General features: G+C 43.9%; 1 protein-coding gene across 3 annotated transcripts in view; it reads right to left on the reverse strand.

The window, feature by feature from the left end:
• Nucleotides 1–4016: 4016 nt before the first annotated feature.
• Nucleotides 4017–19786, reverse strand: part of SEPTIN7 (septin 7) — a 157287-nt gene continuing 141517 nt past the window's right edge. For all 3 annotated transcript variants that reach the window (XM_070726307.1, XM_070726308.1, XM_070726306.1), the window contains 2 exons: nucleotides 14423–14562; nucleotides 4017–4981 (listed from right to left, as the gene is read on the reverse strand). In XM_070726307.1, coding sequence (XP_070582408.1) covers nucleotides 4942–4981; nucleotides 14423–14562 — 180 coding nt within the window. In that variant the 3' untranslated portion in view covers nucleotides 4017–4941. The remainder of the gene's footprint in view (nucleotides 4982–14422; nucleotides 14563–19786) is intronic.

Consider the following 19786-nt stretch of genomic DNA (forward strand, 5'->3'; position numbering starts at 1 on the left):
TGCAGGACCTGGCAAGTCTACAGTTAGCTTGGCCTTACGAAGCAAAACCCTGAAAGTTGAGGCTTTAAAAAGTCCAGCAGCCACAGGCTGTTCTGGCGGTGTCTCATCGTCAGACAGTTCATAGTCTTTGTCAGATTCCTCCAAAGGGTTTGCTTCCTCAGCCCAAGACCCCATACCTGAGGGGGGCGGTGCACACCACAGGTTTTTTGACTGCACAGGGCGGGGTTGCTGTGTGACTTGTTGCACCCCCGCTGCCATCCCCTGAGAATAGGCATTGTTAATTAAATCCTGCACTGATGGAGACATCTGATGCCAAGAATCAGGTTGTGTTCGCAACCCTGCTGCTGTGGGTGTGAAAGTAGCAGATGGCCCCTGGCAGCTCCTCACTGAATGTGATGCAGAGCCTGGTCTAGGCCCACTGTGGCCTGGAGATGGCAGAACCGGATTGATGGTAAATTGCCTATCAGGAGACCATTCTTTTTCAGAGAAGGATTCAGCAGGCCTCATAGCAGGCAAAGGAGACAAACCCTCTCTGGCCATAGTTAAATGAGAAGGCACAGAGGGCACTGCTGGGACATGAAGAGCAGCTTCAAGTCTCTGCTCTAAGGCCTTGATACGCCTCTCTGCTTCTTTAATTGATGAAGAGGAGGCCTGGGATGTCCTAGACTTGTCCTTGGACTTGGAAGTTTTGGCCTTCTCCTTGGGGACCACCGAGGGAGAGGTCACCTTATCAGGTGTAGCGTGACCTTCCATAGTACTCACAAATCAGTAAACAACACCACAGACTTCAAAAACGCTGCTCCTCGACACTCGCTTCTCTCACAGAGAAATAAAATGGCGATCGGGAGCTTAGTAGGCACTGCACATGCGCAGAACTGCCTGTAACGTTCAATCGCGCCCAATAAATAGGCGGAGAGGAACCCTACCGCCTTTCGGGCAAAGAAAAAGCGCGGGAAGTTTTCTCCCTTTTTTGACAGCCCGAAAATGGCGGCGCTCTGAGGCGATCAGTCAACCTGCTTGAGTCCTGGAACCGAGGCTCCGAAGACCTGATCACAGCCAGCTGCATGAAAACTTCCAAATACGGCTTTAAAACGCCGCTCGCAGCAAGAAAAACGGCTTTGCTAATTGAAAAGCGGCTGCGGCCGCGGCGGCTTTAATCCCGGCCGCCGAACAGCTGAGAGGCGCTGGCAGGCTTCCAAACCGCTTTTTTTATGCCGCGCAAGCAGGGAATCGCCGATTCAAAGCTTCCCAGTGGGGGGGGGCGGACCCCCCCACCTTCAGCTCGCAGCCGAGTCTGACCACGGAGGTCAGGGACCCTGGGCTGTGGTGCTCCTCGATCAGGGTGGTACCCGCTGAGGGAAGGGGCCCCCGAGGAGATAACGATGGGGGTGGTGCCCACGGAGGGCAGAGACCCCTCTGGAAAATCCTCTTCAACCTGTAGTGAAGACAAAAGAAGAAAAAAATTAAAAAGCACCACTTTAATAACAATTAACATTCAAAACATAACATTTTAAACACCATTAATCACTCAGTACAGAAACTAGTCTCTACACTTAGACTGAGTTTTTAAAACTGGCTCATGGGGGCTGCTAAGGGGGCGGTGCCAGTTAATTAATTATTTAAATTAACTCAGTCTCTACCAATAGGATTGGTTTACAACCCATGATGGACTCTCCTTCCAGAGTCAATGGAGAACATGATATTTTTGCACGAACTCTGTATTCGGTGACAAAAAATGTTTGTCATCACTGGGATAAGACATTTATTTAGAGCATGACAATGTTATATTAGCACCACAGGGAGTGTGCTAGCTCCACTCAGAAAGGTTCAACAGCATTCTGCAGCAGCATCCAAGTCCGCTTCCTCCACCAGTTGCCTTATACTTGGTATGTTTGTGTGTATGCTTGCTTTTCATAATGGGTTTTTTTTGTGTTTTTTAAATTATTAGATTTGTTCTTACATTGTCTTTGTTATTGTTGTGAGCCGCCCCGAGTCTACGGAGAGGGGTGGCATACAAATCTAATTTAATAATAATAATAATAATAATAATAATAATAATAATAATAATAATAATAATAATAATAATGATATACTTGGACATCACATTTATACTACTGTATCCTATAAAATGCAATTATTTCTCACCAAAGTAGTATCAATTTATGTACAGTAATACCTCGTCTTACGAACTTAATTGGTGCCGGGAGGAGGTTCGTAAGGTGAAAAGTTCGTAAGACGAAACAATGTTTCCCATAGAAATCAATGGAAAAGCAATTAATGCATGCAAGCCCAAAATTCACCCCTTTTGCCTCATTACCGCCAGCATTCGGATTTTGTTCGGGGGTGGGTGAAGGGGGGGAGATGGGGGGGAGACAGCGTAGGCTGCCCGGAGGAAGCCTCGTGGATGGATTAACCGAAAAGTCAACAGTTACTGTTCGGCTTGCAATGACTGGAAGGGAAGGGAGGGAAACACACGGGCAGTTTGTATGTGCGTCTTCTCTGATTTTTTGTGTCTGGGAGGCCCCACTGGGGCTCTAGGATCATCTTGCGGGAATCCGGTAGCGGTTGGGGAAGCCCTTGCCGGATTCGCGCTGCGCCGCCACCCCTGTCTGTAACTTCAGGCAGAAACCTTTCTCTCTCCTTCCCCCTCTCCCTCCTGGCCTCCCTCCTCCTCCTGTATTCCACCTCCCTCCCAGCCTCCGGGCCACATTCGCCTTCCTCCGCCACCACCGGTGCCCAGCTCCTCCTCCTCTTCTTGCTTCTTTAGAAGATGACAGCCGGCCGGCGGCGCGGAGGCTGGGGATGGTGTGTGTGTGTGTGGAAAGGGTCAGCGGGAGAACTGGGGGAGCCGTGGCCATTGCCCCGTGGAAGGGACCCGTCTGGAAAGCTCCCGAAGGTGTGGGCTGGGGTCTTTCCCCTGGGGGCAAAGGTGGTGGTCGCGGGGTGGCTTTGCTGCAGGCGGGTGTCTAGGCACTGCAGCTCCCCCCAGTTCTCCCGCAGACCTCTTCCACATCCCAACTCCTGCAGCCTCCGCCGCTTTTCTTTCGGCTTCAGGCTGGACAGAAGGAGCTAAGCAGCCGGAGACGTTGCCAGCCCAGCAGCATTTTACATTGATTCCTCCGGCCGCTTAGCTCCTCCCATCCATCCAGAAGCCGAAAGAAAAGCACAGAAGCTGGGGGAGTCGGGGTATGTGGAAGAGGTCCGCGGGAGAACTGGGGGGAACTGCAGTGCCTAGACACCTGCCTGCAGCAAAACCACCCCGCGACCACCACCTTTGCCCCTAGGGGAAAGACCCCAGCCCATGCCTGCTGCTTGCTTTCCTGGGATGACGCAAAGACCATCTTCGGGAGCGTCCGACTTGGGGCTGGCGGTGCCCAACGTAATGGGGAACATCAGCGCGGGAGGCAGGAGAGGACCGGGCAACCGGAGCAGCAGCGCCGCCGCTGTCGCCGCCACGCCTGGCTCGGCTTCCCTGGCCGCCGCAGGCACCGCGTGCTGTGATCTTCCGGGCCGGCGAGGCTCAGCGGCTCCAGTCCCGGCCCCTTTCGGCCAAGCCTCCCGGGCCAGGCGGCCACCTTCCGTCGCTGAGCCACCCCGGCAGATCGCAGCGCGCGGTGCCTGTGGCGGCCAGGGATACCAGCTGCCCGCCCCGTCCCCGCTGGAGGGCTAGCCAGAGCCTGAGTGGGCCCGCTCGGCCGCGCCTCCTCGCCCGCCGCCCGCCCAGGATGCAGGCGGGGCGTTCGTATCATGAGGTACCACTGTATTTACATATGGCATGCATTTGAACTGGCAGAAGCTGAGGCAATTGACAGCTCACTCACCTATAGAGTGCTAAGACTTGAACAGCTGGAGCAAACACTATCTCCAGCTTCTTTATGCTACCAAGTCATCATGCTTCCTACTGATTTAGTGGAAGAGTAACAACTATTTTTTTTTGCTTCAAACCAGATAAAATAGTACCAATATTCAAAATAATGCAATTTTTCAACTAACATAATCTTTCATACTCAAGTATGTTACATCACAGCATTGTTTATTATGTGACTTTTTACAATACAAACAAAAATACAGAAATGCAGTATATGAATACAGTTAAATATAGAATGGCGACTTTTCTGAAAAGGCCATGATTCTCATTTCCAGAAGACTGACTGCACGCAGGTAACACGTTGGTGGTTAAATCCACCCTGTTTTCTAGAAGTGACTTATAAATTCATTTTCCTGCTACTTACCATAATATGAAAAAGGAAAATTAAAGAAAATGTTTTATTCACTGGTTTCTATCATATGAAAAAAACCCTACATTCTATTTAGCAGGGCCAATATGTGGAAATATATCTAAATTATATGTTATTACAAAAATGAAGCAGTAATGAAATCCATTGGGCTAAAGCAATTACTAAATGAGAATAGCATACATTAATGAACCCCAAATAACAAAAGATTGTTATAAAAAGCTTTTAGGTGTCCCATAAGCCTACCAGTTTGTCTTTCCATGTCTATTTTTAAAACAATGGAAGTGTCAAAAATAGGGTCAACTGTCTTAGACTAAATTACATTGTTATATATGACATACTGAATGGAATTTTATATAGTAGACACATAGTTCATATTATATTATGGCAATGTATCCTTATGGAAAATTTTCCCAAACCACCAGAATATGATTGTACAACAGAAAATTCATTACATTTAAATGATTTCTGTTTTTTTGCATTTTGAAAAAAAAAATACTTAAGAGCTGTTTTCCTAAGCTTACAACATTCTAAACAATTCAAGGCACTCTTAAGTGCCATCAAAATTAACATAAAACTTGTCATGCTGATAAATCCAAACATATGGATACAACCGATGCAAGATTGGTCAAACAGATCCAAGACACACTGATGTCCAAGGGTAGAATATTGGCGATTAAACAAAACTGGTGGTGTGCAAATAGCTTTAAAATATCTTCCCTTTCTTTTTGTTTTTTTCCAAAGTTCTGAAGGAGAAAAAAGAACTCATCAGACATATGAAACATATAAGTATATATTATAATCAATATTATTGTTGTATTATTACGCTATCATATGTATGTAATATCTCCTTTCCTAAAACGTCTGTTCTGAAAAGCTGTCAACATTAAACATTATGTAAATATAGTGAGAGATGATACCGTTTTTGTCTAATAATTTATAAAGGTACAGCTCTTATAACAACAATAGTTATAAGAGAAAAATGGCCATAAATTATGTAGATCACTGCAAGAAACATAAACAGGCTGATGTGATTCCAATCCTCAAGGGGGGAAAATGGATTTAGGTAACGACAGACCAATCAGCCAGACATCAATATCTGGGAAAATCCTGGAAAAAATAATCAATCACCTGTGAGCACCTAGAAACGAGCAAAACCATTACTAGAAGCCAGCATGGGTTTATCAAAAAACAGATTGTGCCAAACAAACCTTATTGCATCCTTTGACAAAAATGGTTAAATTAGTGAATAAGAGAAATGTGGTGGATATAACTTACATAGACTTCAATAAGGCATTTGACAAAGTAGATAGACCACAACCAATGTTCCCTCTAATTTTTTTTCAGGGTGGGCAGAAAAGTATAGTGGCTGAGCGGCAGTCCCCTTGGGATTGGGCGGCATAGAAGTATAAATAAATAAATAAAAAATAAGGAAAAAATCCCTTCTTTTTTATTAAAAGAAATTAATAATAAACCAAAACCAAAATCTATTACTATTAAAACTAAAACAACCAGCAAAACCAAAAACATAACTATTAATATAAACAGGTGAGGGCTGTTTTTTCCCCTCTGTCATTATTTAAGTGCTTTTACCATATGCTTTAAATCAAGAGTCACTTCTCTCTCTGTTTCTCTCTCTTTCCTGCCATTCTCTGCCTCAATTCTCTTTCTCTCTCTTGTTTTCTTTCTCTCTCTCACTCTTTGTTTTATTTCTCTGACTCTTTCTCTCTTGTTTTCTTTCTCTTGCTTTCTCTCTCTTCTCTCTCTCTCTTGCTTTCTTTCTCTCTCACACTTTCTCTTGTTCTCTCTCTCTTGCTATCTCTCTTTCCCTCTCTCTCTCCCCCCTTTCTCTCTCTTTCTCACTTTCTCTCTATCTCACTGTCTGTTGCTCTCTCTCTCTCATTCTCTTTCTCTCTCTTCCTTTCTTCTCTGCGGAGGCCAGCAAAGGTTTTTATTTTGAATGGCAGGGGGATGGGGAGCACGTGTGCACGCGCGCCCAACATTCCAAATCACCTTCACCCGCCTCCACTGTGAGAAGAACGCCCACCCCGCCTCTCCTGTAGCACCTTCGCTGACAGCCAGGACGAAAGTGCTCTCGGCGAAGGGACTGTGAGAGGGACGGGGCAGGCGTTCTCGAAGCAGCTATTGGCTGGATTGGGAGGACAAGAAGTTGCAGCCACCAGCACTGCTGCAGCCACCGCTGTGGGAGGAGTAGTGCCCCAAGGCCGGAAGCGGAGGAGAAAGAGGGGCGGATTGAGCGGGGGGCAGTGGCAAGAAGCCAGGGGTGCGAGGGGGCCAGAGGCGCTGGAGCGGCCGCGGCTCCTTGCGCGGCCTTGGAAAAGAGTGCACGGGTATTTTGAGGTGCATGGCTGTGCACCTTAGAGAGTAAATTGACCACAACCCACTTTTTGGTGGATAGAAAAATGTGGGATAGACAGTACCACCACCAGATGGATTTACAAGTGCCTGACCAACCACACTTAGTATGTAGTCCTCAATGGAACTATATCTACATGGAGGGAAGCATGCAGTGGATACCTCAAGTTGTTTTATATACAGAGCTCTTCTACATCTTCAAAATGATCTAGATTAGGGATAGAAGGGAATTCATCAAATTTACAAAATTGTGGGTGAGGGATGATGAATAGCTAGCACTTTAGAAGATAGACTCAAGATACAGAAGGATCCTGATAGACTGAAAACACTGGGCCCTATCCAACAAAATGCAATTTAGTGTTGAGAAAAGATGCTGCACATAGGAAAGGAAAAAACCCAATGCACAAGTATAGAATAGGGCATACTTGGCTCAACATTAGTAACTGTGAGAGCATCTAGATATCTTAGATCACTCACAAGAATGAGTACTTCATATGAGTACCAAGTACTCTTCAATATCTTCATAAATGATCTTCCCCGCGAACGTGCGGTTCCTATCGTCCTATCAGTTTACTTAATCAGGATTATAAAATATTTATGAAAATATTGGCAAACAGGATAGAAAATATTCTACCAAAGATAATTGGAGAAGATCAATATGGATTTGTTAAAGGAAGGAAGATTTATGAACCAATTAGAAATGTTGTTAATGTGTTACATCATGCTACCACTACCAAAAGGAAATTAAGTATTTTAAAGTTAGACATGTATAAAGCTTTTGATAAAGTTAACCATAATTATTTGTTTCAGTTGTGCAAGGACTTAAATATGGGAGATAATTTTTGTCAAAGTATAAGAGCAATTTACAAGGATAATACGGCTTATATAAGGGTAAATGGAAATAGAACAGAGAAGGTTAAAATCCAAAATGGAACTAAGCAGGGCTGCCCACTATCCCCAATGCTATTTGCATTAGCAATTGAGATCTTAGCAAATAAAATTAGAAACGACAAGGAGTGGAGAGGTTACCAAATAGGAAAATTTGAACTAAAATTAAATCTTTTTGCAGATGATGCTATAGTATTGACTGAAACCCCAATTGAAATGATGAAAAGAATAATGGTTTTACTTCAGGAATTTAAAGATCAATCGGGTCTTTCAGTTAATATAGAGAAATCAGAAATAATTTGTTTAAATACAGGTCCTAAAGAGCAAATTGAGATATGAAAAGTTTCAGGATTGAAATTAGGATGTAAAAAAATGAAATATTTAGGAGTTTGGTTATTAAAAAATCCTAATAGAATTGCGACGGTTAATTATAATTCAATATGGAAGAGAATCCAAAAGCAGATAAAAAACTGGAAGAAAAAAAGGTTGAGAAGACTGGCAAAGATTAGAGCTCTTAAAATGATGATTATTCCAAAAATGATGTATTTATTTCAGGTCTTGCCAGGTACCTTTCCAGGGGCAAAATTGAGGGAATGGGACAGTGAACTAAATTTTTGGATCGAAGGAAATAAAAGACCTAGAATAAGGAAAAGATGGCTGTTTGCCAATGAGAAAGAGGGGTGGGTGGGGGAGCCCAAGCTTAAAGTTATATAGGGAAGCATTTCAAATAGAAAGATTAATGGAACTACAGTTATTGGGGGGGGGGAAGTGGGTGAAATTGGAAAAGGAAATCAACAATATAAATAATAAGGAGTTATTATTTAAAAAATTGAGTAAAATAGAAATTAATAATTTAACCGACCCTCTGAAAGAAGTTTTAGAAATACAGTGATGCCTTGTCTTACAAACTTAATTGGTTCCAGGACGAGGTTCTTAAGGTGAAAAGTTTGTAAGACGAAACAATGTTTCCCATAGGAATCAATGGAAAAGCGATTAATGCGTGCAAGCCCAAAATTCACCCCTTTTACCAGCCAAAGCGCCCGTTTTTGCACTGCTGGGATTCCCCTGAGGCTCCCCTCCATGGAAAACCCCACCTCCAGACTTCTGTGTTTTTGCAATGCTGCAGGGGAATCCGAGCATCGCAAAAACGAGCACTTTGCTGGCAATGGAAGTTTGGAGGTGGGGTTTCCCAGCGAAGGGAGCATCAAATAAATCGCAGCATCGCAAAAACACTGAAGTCCTCGAAACCCCACCTCCGGACCTCTGTGTTTTTGAGATGCTGCAATTTTACTGAGGCTCCTCTTGCTGGGAAACTCCACTCTGAGACTTCCATTGCCAGCGAAGCGCCCGTTTTTGTGCTGCTGGGATTCTCCTGCTGGGATTCTCCTACTGGGATTCCCCTGCAGCATCACAAAAACACGGAAGTACGGAAGTGGGGTTTCCCATGGAGGGGAGCCTCAGGGGAATCCCAGCAGTGCAACGGAAGTCCAAAGGTGGGGCATCCCAGTGGCGGCGGTGGGTTTGTAAGGTGAAAATAGTTTGTAAGAAGAGGCAAAAAAATCTTAAACCCTGGGTTTGTATCTCGAAAAGTTTGTATGACGAGGCGTTTGTAAGACGAGGTATTACTGTATGGTCAAAATGGCAGGGGAAACTGGGAATTAGAAACTCAAAATTATCAACGTTACATGTATTGAATACAAATACAGTGATACCTTGTCTTACAAACTTAATTGGTTCCGGGACGAGGTTCTTAAGGTGAAAAGTTTGTAAGATGAAACAATGTTTCCCATAGGAATCAACGGAAAAGCGATTAATGCGTGCAAACCCAATATTCACCCCTTTTGCCAGCTGAAGCACCTGTTTTTGTGCTGCTAGGATTCCCCTGAGGCTCCCCTCCATGGGAAACCCCACCTCCAGACTTCTGTTTTTGCAATGCTGCAGGGGAATCCCAGCACTGCAAAAACGAGTGCTTTGCTGGCAACGGAAGTCCGGAGGTGGGGTTTCCCAGCGAAGGGAACATCAGTGAAATCGCAGCATTGAAAAAACACCGAAGTCCTCGAAACCCCACCTCCGGACCTCTGTGTTTTTGCAATGCTGCAATTTCACTGAGGCTTCCCTCGCTGGGAAACCCCACCTCCGGACTTCCGTTGCCAGAGAAGCGCCCGTTTTTGCGCTGCTGAGATTCCCCTGCAGCATCACAAAAATATGGAAGTCCGGAGGTGGGGTTTCCAAGCGAGGGGAACCTTAGGGGAATCCCAGCAGTGCAAAAACGGGTGCTTCGCTGGCAATGGAAGTCCAGAGGCGGGGCATCCCAGTGGTGGTGGCTTGGGTTTGTAAGGTGAACATAGTTTGTAAGAAGAGGCAAAAAAATCTTAAACCCCGGGTTTGTATCTTGAAAAGTTTATATGACGAGGCATTTGTAAGATGAGGTATCACTGTAATGATGTTAACTTAAGCAGAATTATAAAAGAATTAAATTGTAAAGGGATAATGAGAATAGAACAATTGTATGAGAAGGACAGAAGAGTTAATAGAACTCGGCTGAAATGGTGGTTGGGTCAACAGAAATGGCTGAAGATTAATGCAATATGTAAATATTTAAACAAAAGTGAAAATAAAGAAGCCTTTTTGAGAGAAGAAAATTGCTTAGAGAAAATATTAAAAGAAAAGATTAATGATGCAAAAGCACAGGCAAGTAATATATACAGAATGTTATCACAAGTGGAAGAGGGAGTAATAAAAGGCTTGACAAGATGCTGGCAAAATGATTTACAAATCGATGAAAGAGAAATGAAAGAAATAGTAGAAAATATATATAAAACTAAGAATACAAGAGTTAAAGAGATGAGAAGGAAAACTTTACATAAATGGTACTATACACCAGCACAACTTTCACACTTCCAGAGGAAAGGGAAAGGTAATTGTTGGCATGGTTGCCAAAAAAGGAATCTTTATGCATATGTTCTGGGAGTGTGTTGAAGTTCAAAAATTTTGGCAGGAAGTGCAGAATGCAATAAATAAAATGTTAAATATTAAGTGGATAATTACAAAAGAAATTGCGATATTAGTTAAACAAAGAGAATTAAGAGACTTCAAAGAAATAAAAACTGCAGCATTGGAAAGCGCTCAAGCGGTAGTGGTATTGGGTTGGAAAGAGTCTAAAAAATGGACATTACAGAATTGGTACTGGTACATGGTGGATTACATTTATTTTGAAATCATGGAAATAAGATTAAACGATTTTGATGAAAATAAATTGGAGAAGCTGATGGTACGATGGAATGAGGTGAAAGATTATATGTTGAGTAGAATTTGTGACGAAAATGTGAAAAATAAACTCCAATCACTCTTTGAATAGTAAACAAATGCAAATTAGAGCTAAGGAAATAAAATAATATAAACTAGTAAATATTTGAACCCCCCACAATTGGTGGTGGTGGTGATGGGATTGTCAGTCGGGTGATGGGCACATGCACTGTGCACTGTTTTATGTTTGTTTTATGTTATTTTCAAATGTGCAAATCGATAAAAAATATTTTTTTTAAAATATTCATAAATGATCTAGATCAGGGGATAGAAAGAAAATTCGTGTAATTTGCAGAGTCACAAAACTGGGGGAAATTGCTGACACTTTGAAAGATAAACACTAGCTAGATTCAGAGGGGTCCTTTACAGATTTGGATCCTACCCAATAAGATGTAGTTCAGTGATGAAAAAAGAAAGGGCCTGCTTGGTACAGGTATACATAGGTACAGAATAAATGGCTTAACAGTAGCAGCTGACGAGAGGTCCAGATATGGGGTGTCTCTTACAATTACTACTGCAGGAGTGTGCTGCAACTATCAAAAAAGCCAATGAAGTCCAAGGCTGAATCAATGAGAGATAATTTCAAGATCATGTAAAGAGATAATACCACTTTATACTGCACTGCTGAGACCACATTTGGAGTACTGCATCCACTTTTGTTCACTAATACAAAAAAAATATGTTGAGACCCTAGAAAGAGTGCCGAAAACAGCAATAAGGGTAATAATCCAGCTGTATGGATTCATCTCGTGATCTTAGAAGCCGATGCCTTAGAAGAACTTGAACGATTAAAGATAAATAAGGCAATGGGTCCAGATGGCATCCACCTCAGAGTTCTTAAAGAACTCAGATCTGTCATTGCTACCCCCCTGACTGATTTGTTTAACCAATCCCTGTTAACAGATGTTCCTGAGGATTGGAGAATGGCCAGTGTTGTGCCTATCCACAAGAAGGGCAGTAGAGAAGAAACTGGTAACTACAGGCCAGTTAGCTTGACATCAGTTATAGTTAAAATGATGGAGACTCTACTCAAAAAGAGGATAAATCAGCATCTAAAAAACAATAACTTATTGGACCCAAATCAGCATGGCTTTACTGAAGGCAAATCATGTCAGACTAATCTCATTGATTTCTTTGACTATGTCACAAAGGTGTTGGATCAAGGTGGTGCCATGGATATTGCCTATGTGGACTTCAGCAAAGCCTTTGATACAGTTCCACATAAAGAGCTGATAGATAAATTAGTGAAGATTGGACTTAATCCCTGGATAGTTCAATGGATTTTCAGCTAGCTGAAGTGTAGACATCAGAGAGTTATTGTTAATGGCGAGTATTCTGAGCAGAGACAGGTTACAAGCGGTGTGCCACAAGGGTCTGTTCTGGGTCCTATTCTTTTTAATATGTTTGTGAGTGACATAGGGGAAGGTTTGGTAGGGAAGGTTTGCCTATTTGCTGATGACTATAAAGTGTGCAATAGGGTTGATATTCCTGGAGGCGTGTGTAATATGGTAAATGATTTAGCTTTACTAAATAAATGGTCAAAGCAATGGAAACTGCAGTTTAATGTTTCCAAATGTAAAATAATGCACTTGGGGAAAAGGAATCCTCAATCTGAGTCTTGCATTGGCAGTTCTGTATTAGCAAAAACTTCAGAAGAAAAGGATTTAGGGGTAGTGATTTCTGACAGTCTCAAAATGGGTGAACAGTGCAGTCAGGTGGTAGGGAAAGCAAGTAGGATACTTGGCTGCATAGCTAGAGGTATAACAAGCAGGAAGAGGGAGATTATGATCCTGCTATATAGAGTGCTGGGGAGACCACATTTGGAATATTGTGTTCAGTTCTGGAGACCTCACCTACAAAAAGATATTGACAAAATTGAACGGGTCCAAAGACAGGCTACAAGAATGGTGGAAGGTCTTAAGCATAAAACGTATCAGGAAAGACTTAATGAACTCAATCTGTATAGCCTGGAGGACAGAAGGAAAAGGGGGGACATGATCGAAACATTTAAATATGTTAAAGGGTTAAATAAGGTCCAGGAGGGAAATGTTTTTAATAGGAAAGTGAACACAAGAACAAGGGGACACAATCTGAAGTTAGTTGGGGGAAAGATCAAAAGCAACATGAGAAAATATTATTTTACTGAAAGAGTAGTAGATCCTTGGAACAAACTTCCAGCAGACGTGGTAGATAAATCCACAGTAACTGAATTTAAACATGCCTGGGATAAACATATATACATCCTAAGATAAAATACAGAAAATAGTATAAGGGCAGACTAGATGGACCATGAGGTCTTTTTCTGCCGTCAGACTTCTATGTTTCTATAAAAGATCTGCAGGTTAAATCATATGAAGAATAATTGAGGACTAGGTAAGTCTACTCCACAATGAGGAGGACCAGATATAATAGCAATCTCCCAGTATTTAAGGGGCTGTTACAGAAAAGATGGGGTATTATTCTTTAAAGCACATCAGGGCAGGATAAGAAGTATGAGTTGAAGATCATTAAACAGAAATCCAAGCTAGAACCAAAGAGAGATTTCCTGATAATGAGAACAATTAATCAATGGAATGGCTTGGTTCTGGAAGTTGTCAGAACTCAGTTTTATTACTGAGGTTTTCAATAAGAAACTGGATGGCAATTTGTCTGGAATGGTAAAAGTTATATGCCTATAGTTATCATTAATGCTAAATGCTAAATGTTTGAGCAGAGGATTGGACTAAAAGACCTCCAAAATCTCTTCCAATCCTATTATTCAATGTACTAAAATGATGGCTAACCTTTTTCTTGTTGCATGCTGAAATCGCACGTGTAATAACATGCACCAGCATCTATAATACAATGCGGGTGCAACAGCACATGCGCACACTCCTTGTGTTCCCTGAACATATGCGCACCCCCACCTACCTTATTTTGGGCCTAACAGGCCTCCTTGCAGGCCAAAAATGGGCCATGAATGGGGGGCTCGCTGCCCCATGCAGGCAACCTCCCATGCATGCATGCGCAGCTTCCGCCTGCGCCCCGCCTGCATGCACCCCACTCAGCAGATATCTGAAAATAAGATGGCTAATTTGGAGGTACATACACATGCGCTGTGGAGCTGACCTGGGTGATGGTTGCGTACCCGCAGTATGACATAGGTTTAGCATTATGGTGCTAGAAGAATATGGTTATAATAGGGATGGCAATCTCTTTTGCGTGTGTGTGTGTGTGTGTATGACAGAACTTGAAATGGGAATAAAAAAAGAATGAAAAAAACCCAGTGTTTTTTGAGCAGGAAAAAATATCTTTGTTAAGAGAACTTTTAATCAGATACTGTTTGTATTTTTAATAATAATTAGTTCATATAAATTGAAATAAGGCTAACTCATGAGAGGGATACAAATGTATTATGTTTAAAAATAGAGCAAACCTGAATTATAGCTCATAGGTATACAATTCTATTTGTGTCAACCAAAATAAGCAGTTAATTTTTAGATACATTCCAAGTTTTGGTTAGACAATTTTTATCTATATAAATAGGATTGTAAGATGCAGAAGAAGACATTGTTCTATGCAATGGGATTCCATCTTTATAATTCAAAATCATACCATCAGAAACACCAGAAAATTACCTTGAAGAATTCTGTTGTTCCAAAATACGTTGCTGAGTTTCCCAATTTGACTTTTCATCTTCAAACTGACGTCGTTTTTCCTCCAGTTCTTTGTGTTGGGCCTCCAAATTCTTTTTCATTTGCTCATGACGTCGCTGGAGCTGAGGAAAAACATATTAAATATGGTTACTCATTTTTGATTAAAAATTCACTTTAAATTTTAAAATTATTTTTTAACAATACAGTATGCACCTGGCTGGAAATCCATCCTTGCAATGCTTCAGAAGCCTCATTATCCAAGCGTCATGAAATTTGAAAAGGAGGCTTCTGAAACAGAACAAAAATGGAGCCTACTTAGAAAATGGCAAGAAGTGGCTTTGGATGTACAGTGGTACCTCTTCTTACGAACTTAATTCGTTCTGTGACCAGGTCCGTAAGTAGAAAAGTTCGTAAGAAGAAGCATTTTTCCCATAGGAATCAATGTAAAAGTGAATAATGCATGCAATCCCAAAACTCACCCCTTTTGCCTTATTACCGCCAGCATTCAAATCTTTTTCGGGGGTGGGTGCAGGAGGTGGGGGGAGGCTCCCTGGAGGGAGCCTTGTGGGTGGATTGACACGCGTGGGAAGCTGCCTGATGGCTTGTCAGCCGGCGGGGATTCCACCCTCCTTGAAAGTGTTTTCAGCGGCGGCAGCTAAGGAGAATCCGGCACATCGGCCTCAGGCAAGGCTCCCGGGCTCTCACACGTTGCGAGAGAGGGAGCCGTAAAAAAATGGGGGGGGGGGGGGGGTTTAGAGAAAATGAGGAGGCTGGGAGAGCCAGTAACTAAACTTCCTCGTGAAGTTTTCAGCACTGCGGAAACTAAACAATTGTGCAACCCCAAATCAGATGGAAGAAACCGTGTCTCGATCCCCATCAGCGAAAGGGAAGGAAAGGAGCCTCCCCCGGTTCGCTAACGGCATTCAGGTCCCCCCCCCCACACCACCTGAAAAAAGAGCCAGCCAAACTGCCCAAATGGAAAGCGCTCTAGATTCCTCCCTTCACGGAGTGGACTCCTCATGCAGGCCTTTCTGCCATCCCTCACAGCTTTCCTGCTCTGTTCTTCTTCCTCAGCAGTTGGGAGGGAGGCGTCGGGAAGGGTCCATGGAGATGGAAGGTGGGACGAATTAAAGCCAGCTGTGTTGGGCACTTTGATGGGACTCCTCCAGAGGAAGCCAGTGCCAGGTACGGAGTGAGAGCCAGGGAGCTTTGTCTGAAACTGAAGTGCTGGTTCTTGCCATGGCCAGGATTCCCTGCCTCAGGACTGCCTGTGCAAGCAAAAGGAGGCGGGGAATCCCAGTGCAGTAAACAAATGGGAAATCCCGCCGGTGGCAGTCACAAGGCAGGGGAATCTCTGCGGCAGTAAGAGAGCGCACGCACCTGGGTTCAGGTTTGTAAGGGGAAAATGGTTCTTAAGAAGAGGCAAACAAATCTTAAACACCGGGTTTGTATCTCGAAAAGTTCGTATGTAGAGGCATTTGTAAGAAGAGGTACCACTGTATTAGTAGCAGAGAAACACCCCCCCCTATTTTCTCAAACCATGGCCATGATGGCGAACCTATGGCATAGGTGGCACACAGTACTCCCTCTCTGAGTATGGGAGCTGCCACCCCAGTTCAGCTCTATTGCACATGCGTATGCACCTCCTGCCAAACAGAAGCACGGCCCAGAGAGACCTCAACTACATCCATCAAATGTTTGGTGTGGCAAGCAAGGCCACTGAGTACCAGAGTGCCTGGAACCAGCTCCTGTTCCCCAAAGGCTGCTACAGATAAGGTCAAGTGGGTCTGTCAAAGGAGGGGAGAACTCCAGTTCAAGAGGCACCTCTACTGGCAGCAGATGACAACAATGATGGAAGCGAGGGCAATCTGATAAAGTAAAACCATCTGAATATTCACTATCAATTCAAGATTAGTGGCCGAAACTAGCCAGGAGTAAGGTCCAGTAAGCAGGTGGAGGAACGCACTGCTTCCATGGCATTGTCCACTTCCTCAGGGGTTACCAGGTCAAACTCTTCCCAATGATGGAACTAAGACATGACCCTGTCACGTTGGTCTGAATTGCCCAATTGGAGTCCAGATTGTTCTGAAGCTGAGCGACTTTATCTGCAAGAAACTGAACAAATTCCTCAGCCCGCCTCTGTAAGGGCTCCACCGCTGCCTCCCTATTCAGGAGAGAGTGGGTTCTCTAAACAGGGCAGCTGGGCAAGAATCTGCAGACACAATAAGGGCAATAATGTACGCGGACTTTGCTGCCTCTATCGCCACAAGGTAAGTCCTAATGTAGGCTCTTACCAGACTTAGAATTACTGACCTTCTGTGCTTACTCTAGGCGGCTCTTTTGGCGTTTCAGGGTCTACTACTTCAGAGAGGCCACAAAGAAGCAATCCGGTCCAGAACCCCCAATGTGGTCTTATTCCATGCCGTCACCAGAAACTCAGCCAGACTATGGACAAACCAGTCGGGAATTTTCCCAAGCTCCCTCTAAAACCCATCATGGTCCATTAGGCACCTGGGGCAGAACCTCCTAGTCGGCTCCACCTCCCTGTGGTAGGGGATTGGTCGATCAAAGTCCGGCCTCAACAGGGAGTGATCTGACCATGACAAGGGTGTGTTAACAACAAATGGTACCCAAGGGAATCCTGCCTGCCTCAATCAACATAGAGGTGGCACTTGGACATCCGTTTCAAAAACCATTGATACATTTGGCATCCATAAATCTGTCTAATCCTGCCTTGAAGATATCCAGGCTGACAACTGTTGTGACCTCTTCTGGAAGTGAACTTCATAAACCAATGACTTTCTGGGTGAAGAAATATTTCCCTTTATTTGTCCTCACTTTATTACCTATAAGCTTTAGGGAGTACCCTCTCGTCCTAGTATTGTGTGATAAAGAAAAGAATTAGATAGGGGATGTGGTCATCCGCTGCGGTGCCACGGTATTTCTCTGCTCCTGTGGGGAAATTGCTGAACCCCCGCTGTCTGGGGGTGCTGATTCATTTGAATTAGCCCAGTACCTCCCTGAAGGGGGGGGGAGAATGGGACCCGGTCTGATGCCCATTTTGGGGTCTATACACCCCACGGGTGCCGTCCAAGAGCAACTATGATCAGGAAGACTAAACTGAAAGTGATGGATGTCATCTGGAATGAAAAAGGAAAGTAAGTTTTGTGCTGGAGGAAGAGAAACAGAGAATTGTTGACTGAGATGTGCGCTTTTTCTGGAGGAGAGATTTTGTTAAAGAACTGTTATGATAAAGGAACTTTCTGACTAATTGGGGTTAAGCGGATGAATGGAAACCAGAACTTTCTAATTTGCAAAAATTAAGGAGAATAAGGAAATGATCCTAAAACCCATTTGGATAAAAATTGGATGGTTTGAAGCTTTGAAATTGGACTTAAAGGAAAAAAAGAACTTTAAATATTTTAAATAATTAAAATGGAATCATCATGTTTTAAAGTGATCTTTAAATGTTTTTTGAGAACGAATTGGTGGAGCCACCTGCTGGTCAAAGCTTTATTGTTATGAGAATCTTCGTTTAATATTATTGACAAAAATCTCAGAAGCCGGAATGTGGTCCGATTCGGGTTGAGGTTCTTTAAATAGGGTGGTAGACAATTTTGTTGCCTCGGTAGGTTGCCAGGGTTTGATGGTGCCTGGCAAGTCCACTACCTGTTTAGCCTTATGAAGCAGAATCCTGAACAGCAATGGTTTGAATAAACCTAAGGTCGAAGGTGGTTCTGCTGCAGTTTCATCGCCTGACATTTCACATTCCCTATCACTGTCCTTTAGTATTGGTTCTTCTTGCAAAGACTCCAGACCTGAATGGGGCGGTTCAGACCAAAGATTCCTGTTTTGGGTTTGGCGGGGTTGCTGGATGTATTGCTGCACCCTTGCTGCCATGCCATGGGAATAGGCATTGGTAATGATGTCTTGTAGGGCTGGTGACATGCCCTACCATGCATCTGTCTGCGTATGCAGGCTTGCCGCTGTAGGTGTGAATGTAGCTTGAGGTACTTGTGTTGTCTGCAGCAAGGGAGCAAAAAATGGCCTGGCCTGGTTGGCAGACATTGGCCTATCCACTCTGGGCCCAGAAGACGCCATGACAGTCGGGAAATGTCTTTCAGGGGACCAATCCCTCTCGGAGGCCAGGCCTGAAGACCCCGGTATGGCTTGAGATGATAAGCCTAAACCTTGGGGAAATTGGAACGATGCTATAGAAGGGCTCATATTTCATGTCTGGAGGGCAGCCTCCAGCCTCTGTTCCAAGGCTTTTATCCGCCTCTTAGCCTCCTTTAGTGATGATGAGGCCTGAGCAGACATGGGCTTGCCCTTGCTGGACTGGCCCTTATCTTTGGGCTTGGTACCAGATTTGATGGGAGAGAGTGACAGAGAGAAAGAAAAAGAGGGACAGAGAAAGAATGTGAGAGAGAGAAAGAGAGAAAGAGAGATAGAGAGTAGTGATGGGTGAACTGAACTCGCACTATTCGGGTCCGTACCGAATTTTGCTATGTTCGGTATCTCTGACCCGAACCCAAAATTTTTTGAAAGCTCATGCCGAAGTTCGGGTTCGGTTTGGGCAGCGTGACCGAGCGGCGGAGTGGACCAATGGACAGCCTTCTTCTTACCTCAAGCCATGTGGTCTCCGGACAACAATAATAATAATAATAATAATTTATTAGATTTGTATGCCGCCCCTCTCCGAAGACTTGGGGCGGCTCACAACAACGATAAAAACAATATTATACTGGCACAAATCTAATATTAAAAAACTAAAAACCCTATCATAATTAAAAACCAAACAGCACATACATACCAAACATAAATTATAATAAGCCTGGGGGAAAGGTGTCTCAAATCCCCCATGCCTGGCGGTATAGGTGGGTCTTAAGTAGTTTACGGAAGACAAGGAGGGTGGGAGCAGTTCTAATCTCCGGGGGGAGTTGATTCCAGAGGGCCGCCACAGAGAAGGCTCTTCCCCTGGGGCCCGCCATATGACATTGTTTAGTCGACGGGACCCGGAGAAGGCCAACTCTGTGGGACCTTATCGACCGCTGGGATTCGTGCGGTAGCAGGTGGTTCCGGAGGTACTCTGGTCCAATGCCATGTAGGGCTTTAAAGATCATGACCAACACTTTGAATTGTGACCGGAAACTGATCGGCAGCCAATGCAGGCCACGGAGTGTTGTAGATACGTGGGCAAATCTGGGAAGCCCCATGATGGCTCTCGCGGCCGCGTTCTGCACGATCTGGAGTTTCCGAACACTTTTCAAAGGTAGCCCCATGTAGAGAGCGTTGCAGTAATCGAACCTCGAGGTGATAAGGGCATGAGTGACTGTGAGCAATGAC

This window comes from Erythrolamprus reginae, chromosome Z, assembly GCF_031021105.1.
Source record: "Erythrolamprus reginae isolate rEryReg1 chromosome Z, rEryReg1.hap1, whole genome shotgun sequence".
Taxonomy (NCBI): Eukaryota; Metazoa; Chordata; class Lepidosauria; order Squamata; family Dipsadidae; genus Erythrolamprus; species Erythrolamprus reginae.